The 7,435-nt window shown below is 42.4% G+C and overlaps 1 protein-coding gene across 2 annotated transcripts in view; it reads right to left on the bottom strand.

Moving 5' to 3' along the window:
• Positions 1-1,043: 1,043 nt before the first annotated feature.
• The window catches only part of sh3tc2 (SH3 domain and tetratricopeptide repeats 2), a 28,605-nt gene continuing 22,213 nt past the window's right edge, over positions 1,044-7,435 (bottom strand). For both annotated transcript variants that reach the window (XM_078261285.1, XM_078261284.1), the window contains exons 13-22: positions 6,930-7,124; positions 5,904-6,764; positions 5,121-5,341; positions 4,855-5,021; positions 3,950-4,127; positions 3,689-3,839; positions 3,254-3,376; positions 2,953-3,103; positions 2,669-2,865; positions 1,044-2,237 (exon numbers count right to left, since the gene is read on the bottom strand). In XM_078261285.1, coding sequence (XP_078117411.1) covers positions 1,467-2,237; positions 2,669-2,865; positions 2,953-3,103; positions 3,254-3,376; positions 3,689-3,839; positions 3,950-4,127; positions 4,855-5,021; positions 5,121-5,341; positions 5,904-6,764; positions 6,930-7,124 — 3,015 coding nt within the window. In that variant the 3' untranslated portion in view covers positions 1,044-1,466. The remainder of the gene's footprint in view (positions 2,238-2,668; positions 2,866-2,952; positions 3,104-3,253; positions 3,377-3,688; positions 3,840-3,949; positions 4,128-4,854; positions 5,022-5,120; positions 5,342-5,903; positions 6,765-6,929; positions 7,125-7,435) is intronic.

Below are 7,435 nucleotides of genomic sequence, written 5' to 3'. Positions count from 1 at the left end.
CTTATGTAGTCATTGTACACACTTTTCTCTTTTCATTATTTTTAGACTGCTTCTGGGTCATTTATTATTGCCAACTTATAATAAGTAATATCATGGGTAACGATTGAATTATAGTTGTGTAGTTTACTATATTATATCCTGTACCAGTATCTGTGGATTTGCAATTAGAAACACAATAACAACAAAAACACTACAATCTAAAATGTTTCATTTACATTTGAGCATTTAATGCAAAAGAATGCAAAAGAATATTCCAAATTATAAAACAGTGTTCATACATTTAAATTATTTTACATCCTCACTGGCCTTTATCTCAGTAATAGATTGATGTTCAGCAGGTTGTCAGAAAAGCCAGCACTTTGTGCATCTCAGAGGAGTTTGAACCTGCTGATGGAGGCCACACTGTTTTTTAACCTAGTCTCAAGGGGTATATGTACCTCTAGCCACTTTTTTGTAGCTTCACAAATACGTACTGTCAGGGAGCCTAGATTCTGCCAGAGTTTTGAGAAACAAATGTCCACGGGGGGTGCTAAAGAGAAGAACTGTAATGTGGATGAAATGGGTTGTACTTTATTATTGTATGTTATTAATTATAAAATCAACAGTATTTGAAAGCTCAGCACAAATTTCAAACTAATGTATTTTAATTACAAGTAGCCTATATTTCGTGCCTGCACTATATATTTATGTCAGAAAACATATTCAACTTTGCTAATGATGAACTGCCACAACAGCAGACTCCAGAGGGGTAATTCAGCCAATAAGGGTAAATGGGCTGTTACCCGGGCAACATTAGCCTGTACCTGTGCAAATCCCTGCAAAGTTGGTTTTGGTCTTATTGGTTGACAGTAAGAAAAATATAATCATGTGGGGGTTTTTTGCTGTAAATGCAGTTGTGTTTTTTCTTTTCTTTTTTTTGATTCATTACGTGCTTGGATTTATTCATGTGTTTTGTCCAATGTTGTTGTCCTTGGCACCTCAAGGCCACAGTACGGTATTTCTCCCATATTTGAATGAACAAAAGCACAAAGAAACACTCAGCAAACAAAATAACATTCTTTATGTTTGAGTCATATCTTCCACAGATACAAAAACATACATTTAGAAAACACATACAAGCAAAATGCACTGTAATAATCACAGAGCATATTTTACAAAAGGCACATGCTTTAATGTCACTAGATCTCTAAAAAAAACTTTATCTTTCCTACAATAAGTGCCATGTGGCTGGAACGTTGGAGTCAATGTGTTGGTCAAGAAACCAGACTGAGGAAATGTCCGTGAAGAACATAAAGCGCCACTGAGAGACTACGTGTAGACATCATCTAAAACCATGTGTTCACTGTGTGTGTGTGTGTGTGTGTGTGTGTGTGTGTGTGTGTGTGTGTGTGTGTGTGTGTGTGTCACCAGTCTTACAGCTTTATCAGTGTCTATGAGACTGATTGTCCTCACCACTAGCATATTTTTTAAAGAGGATCTGCATGCACATCTGTTTCTTTAGCGTCTGTGTTTTGTTCATCCTGAATGTCAGAATCTGTGTTTTGGGCGTCTGTGTGTCTTGTGATGTCACCGGTGTAATTATCAGGTATTGGACTGGGCATGCTGTGGTCAGTATCAAAGTCGTTCCCATCTGTTTGATTCTGGTATGTTTGTAAAGTGTCAGTGGAGCTGCTGGAGTCTGAGATGTCCTCCTTTGCTGTATCAAAGGACTCAGTAACAATACTGTCACTGTACGACTGACTGGCAATGGTTTCTGTCTCAGACCCAAAGGTGTTCATAAAAGGGCCATCTGAATCAAGATTAATGTTGTGATCTTCTTTCCTGTTTACATCTCCAATATTAGTACATCTATCCTCTGTATCTCCACGGATTATACAAGTTCTTGAGTTAACTTCGCATGTTTCATTTTCAGTTGTAGGTATCTTTCTCTTAACCAAACTTTGTATAGGCCTATGTTCCATATCAGCATCAGAGTCCTCCTCCTTCTTTTGGCCACGCTCTGTGTCTGCATCCTCCATGTTTTCCTCTCCAACAGCAGCGCCTTCCTCTCCAGCCAGAAGTCTCTTCAGACTCTGAGCTCTGTCTCTGTAAATTTGGCACAGCTGAACATCGGGCATGTGGTTGCCGTGGATCTCGGCCAGCTTCATGTACACCACATACAGAGCCTCGGGGTTAGCTTGGTCCTCCACGGCCGCTGCCAGAGCTAACTGGAAGTAGCCCACTGCATCAAAAGAATCCTGGAGGGAGTGAACAGAGCAGAGGTCAAAGCAGATCTCATCTGAACTAAATATTCTATCTTCATATTTGAAGGCTTGATTTTGATCAATGAAATTTACTGTGAAAAGGCCACCAGATACAGAAAAAAGTTGATTGAAAGCAAGAGATGGCAGGAAATGAGGGGAGAGAGAGCTCAGGCCACGAGCGCACCCTGTCACAAAAAATGAATAACTAACATGAATAAGATTTTGTTGATTTCTCAAGTTATTCCATGTATTAAAAGACCTGTCAGTTAATCTTTAAGTAAGTGCAGGTTTTAATCTTGTGTTTTTATTTTGGGTGACGGGGAAAAACTCAGAGATTGTGTCTTTAAAATGGAGATTTCAGCAAAATGTTAATTTCAAATTTGCTTATACAAATTCAAACCCAGAAATACATTGGTCTCCTGTACCTTCAGTTTGTGTAGAGTGACATTGCCCAGTCTGCAGTACAGCTTGGTGTAGTAGCGAGCCTCCATGGGGTCCTGCAGAACGGGTGGACAGAGGGACAGGGACTTCAGGTAGTAGTTTTCTGCCATCTCATACTGCTGCAGGCTGTGGTAGACTGTAGCCAGCCGGTGGTAGGCTGTCCTTTCATTCAACTGCACAGCTGAAGAAAAACAACAAAGGTTTCTGTTAACAAAGTAGTTACCTAACAGTCATAAGGCACTGATTCTACTCCGGGCCACGCTTGTACCTGTTTTGCTGGCGATCTCAACAGCCAGGGTTGCGTACTGCAGAGCCTCGTCCTGCTCTCCCTGCTTCATTAACAGCTCCGTCAGTTTACTCAACAAACGGAACTCTGAATGGATATCCTTGATGCTCCGTGCAAATGGCAGACTGCCGTCCTGAAACCAAACATGAAAAATTCTGTTAAATGTTATCAGCAGTGCCAAGAATTTAAAAATAATTTAATGAAATCAAAATAATTCTGTTTATCAGTTTATCACGGAAAATGCTGCATCATGACATCGCAGCTGTATGTTGCGTCCTCTTACCCTGTAGAAAGGCAGTGAAGCCATGCGGTTCCTGAGGCCTTTAAAGTAGACGTCTCCTGCCTCCTCATAGATGCTCATGGCAAAGTGATGATCATTCATCCTCAGGGCTGTCTTCACTGCTGCCTGTTTATCACATTATGTTGTCAATCAATATTGATTGCATATCTACCATTAGAATGTGAGACTAAGCTATATGTAAGGATTGTCAGGGAAGTGTTAGAAAATAAAGAAATAATTAATCTGAAACACTGGCAGCTGGTGATAAAGCCGCCATCTTTGCTGCGCAGGAATGAGGAGTGCACACACAGGAATTCCAGTTTTGTGGAGGAACAAAGGGCAGAACAAGGAAAAGAAAAAACAGTGGCTGAAAAATGTGCACCTCCCTCATGTAACCACTCCACCACACACACATGCCACATATTCCCTCCTCCTCACCTGCAGGTACATGTCAGCTAGCTCATCCTCCTGGATGAGGTAATAGATGCGTCCCACCTGCAGCCACGTCTCTGACTCTTCCTCTCTCTTGCCCAAATCTATAGAAATCCTCAGGCTCTGCTTGGTGTAGTCCAGAGATTTACGAGATGATCTGCAATCCACAATCCAGAATTGTTGTAAAATGTTTTGGTCGAAACCAAAGATATTATGGCAAAGATGGATAGAGAATAAGAGTGAGTGGGAAGGGGAGGCAAAGCTCACCTTTCAGTGTTGAGTGAGAGATAGACGCTGCTGAGGATTTCCAGATACTCTCCCTCCAGTCTCTTGTCTTTCAGCTCTCTGGATACGGACACACAGAGCTCATAGTAGACGATACTCTGGCCGTACAGCATCAGGTCAGCATACAGCCGACTCAGCACCTTGGCCACCACCATCTGACCTATGAGAGAATACAGCAAGTATCTTACAAGCTGCTGCTGAGACTTAATACACTGTGATATGTTTGTGATATTAAATAAGAACTATTAAGTCTGACCGTTACTGTACGCGGGCGTGGCTAAAATTACAAATTTTAGTTTTTAAAGATATACAGTATTGGTATCAACATAGAAGTAAGAAAAAATTATATATTTGGGATAGTGTTGTGAAATGTGTAAATTATAGAGTGTGGTCTAGACCTACTCTATCTGTAAAGTGTCCTGACATAACTCTTGTTATGATTTGATACTATAAATAAAATTGAATTGAATTGCCATCACATAATTTGTCTACCGGGATCACTGTAAAATGTCTCACTCTCAGAACATATATCTTATGCGTTTAAAATATTGAAAATAGGCAAATATATTTCTCTCTAAAAATAATTATATCTACATCAGCCTCAATAATGCAGTATTGGTCGTACTCTAATTTAATCACATTAAAATGAGGAAAAATCTATACAGATATAGGAAATTGTGTCACTTTTAGCTCTCATGTTACCTTATTAATGATTTTTATATTACTGTGCACACATTTAAAAAAAAATTGTTCAACATTTTAGGAAATGTGCTTATTTGTTTTCTTGCCGAGAGTTGGATGAGAAGATTGACACCACTCTCGAGAATCAATAAGGGTAATAAGGCCAACATGTCAAACTACTCTGTAATGTATTAACTTGTACTCACTGTGTAAATTTCTGGCATGTAGTGCAATAAGTAGCCCCATTTCATAACATGCCCTGCTGTCCTGACTCTTCCTCCTGTCTCTGTAGCTCCGCCCCAGCCAAAGGTAGGTCTGAACGTGCTCCTCATCTGTGGGGCTTTCCCAGAGCTCCTGAAAAAGACGCAGGGATCTGGGGATACAATCACCATCCATCACAATGAATAACTCTCTGTAAACCCTTTCTACATGTTAAGTTCCCTGGGGAAAAATTATAAGACTGATATCTCACCTGACCAGGAAGTGTTCTGCCACCAAAGATGCCCCCACATCCAGTGCCAGGCAGCCCAGGTTAGCCAATGCCAGGGCTTGGTTCCTCTGGTGTCCACTTTCCCTGGAGATGACCAAGGCAGAGTGGAGATGCCAGCCTGCCTCTGGGATGCGGCCCTGCCGCCTCAGACACAAAGCCAAGAGGTTGTGGATCACTCCTCGCTGTGTGGGACTGTCTGTGCCCTGAAGAGATTACACGTGATATTCATGTAGAGGAAAACCTACATTTTAAACCAAGTACTTCTACAAACATTGATATGCATTTATTAAGATCCGAGATCTTTAGCAGGTGGTCCACAACCCCTAGGGGGTCCTCAGAGTTACTGTAGCGGCGCTACAGTAACTGTGTTTACTGCGCAAATTAGTGTTGGAATTTATTGAAAGGTTGTTTTTTTCAAAAACGGTCTGGAAATATTCATTAACCTGATAAGATAAATCGGCCTATTTGTGGGGAAAAAAACCTTTTAATTTACACAATATTGATGATAGGCTTACTATAGGTAACGTAGCCCATGGTAGTCATCTACAATAACATTTAAGCTTAATGATTAAAATTAAACATGATGTATAAATAATAAAGGAATATCCGCTGCTTTCATCCATCCAGCCCAGTTTAATGCAACTACATTTTATACAAAATATGTAGTAGAGGGTCCCTGCTCTGTCACTCTTTTAGCTAAGAGGGTCATTGGCCTAAAAAACGTTGAAGACCCCTGATCTAGATGAATAGCAGTGCTTGCTGTACCTGGAGAGATGTGAGTAGTGGCTGTAGGACACTCTGGGCCCTCTCAGCCTGGCCCGTCAACACCAGCAGCCACCCGAGCAGCACAGAGGCCTCAAAGCCCTCCTCCTCAATGAATTGGCCTCCTGTCTCCACAGCTTGTTGAGCACAGTGCACCGCCTCATCCAGAGCACCATACTGCTGGTAGACTGTGGCCAAGCCCTGACACAGGTCCCTCTGGGTCTTCAAGTCCTCCCCTTGCTTAGCTATAATCAGGGCCTGCTGAAGGTAAATCACAATCTGGGCAGGGAGCAGGGAGGTTCCTTCCTTCCAGCATGGGTTCAGGCGAACAGAGTTCCTGATAAACAACTCAATCCTCAGGAAAGCATCGTGGAGGGAGTGGTCTTGTCTTGAGTCTAGACTCAGAGAGGCCAGGGCTAAGTAAGGCATGTATTTACGATGATAGAGCCAGCTCAAAAGCCAGTTGAGGTCCAAAGGAACTATGGGAAGTCCCTCGGCGGCAGAGAGCGTCCTTGAGAGAAACTGCAGTCGCTCAATGAAGGGAAGAGCGTCCTCAGTCTTCCTGAGGAGCAGGAAGAGGCTGGAGACGAGGTAGCAGACGCGAGCCTCCAGGTGTTTGTCCCCCATCACCACCGATCTCCTCAGGAGCAGCTGCAGCAGTTCAAACTCGTCCGTGGAGGTGAAGGTGTGGCAGGGAAGACAGAGGAGCAGGGCACCGGCCTTCTCCAGAGTCTGGGGCAGCTTGTCTGTCATACGCTGCTTCAGGTAGACAGCGGTGAGATTTGTGAAGAGAGCGACGAGGAGCGGCGTGTCCGAGAAGCTGTCCACACGGACACTGAGAGCCTCCTCATAGTACACACGGGCCTGAGGAGAGGAGGAAACGTATCAATATTAAATATTATATGAATGATTATATCTGTATGTTGTGGTGTCTTGTTACAGACTCACTTTGTGAGTGTCTTTTTAGGGAGGAATAAAACATATTAACCTATCCACAACACACATTAATGCTAGAAATGAAGTACAAACCTGGGAGAACTTTAGCTTGCGGGCACAGAGTCTTCCTAGGAGGAAGCATGCCCGTCGATGTGCCCAGTGCAAGCCCATCCTCTTAGCACACTCCCTGACACTCTCTAGGTGCCCTGACAGCTCGTCCTCAGTCTTACCACTAAAGTTCACCCACAGGAAGGAATACTGCAGATCGTACAGGGGCAGCAAGTCCTCCTGCAAGAAATAACAAACAAACTAATTAAGAAGAGTCTCTTGACAGGCTGATGGGACAGACACACATGGAAATAAGGAACATATTGGCAAATCAATTTACATATGATAACCAATGCTTTTAGTGATCGGAATTGTGTTGATAAGTAGTAGTAAATACAGTAAAGGCATTCCAAAGATCTGTCTCTTCATTTATGGTGGCGATAGAGTACTGTCAGTAAAAACCCAGCTTAATTAATCAAGCATATGACCAATTGACCACATATGTTTTAAACTTGTGTTGACCTAGGGAGCTTTTTTTGATGAATGAAAAG

The sequence above is a fragment of the Sander vitreus genome, chromosome 10 (genome assembly GCF_031162955.1).
Source record: "Sander vitreus isolate 19-12246 chromosome 10, sanVit1, whole genome shotgun sequence".
Classification (NCBI taxonomy): Eukaryota; Metazoa; Chordata; class Actinopteri; order Perciformes; family Percidae; genus Sander; species Sander vitreus.
The sequence above is the reverse complement of the archived record's forward strand: the minus strand, read 5'-3'. Positions and strand labels throughout refer to the sequence as shown.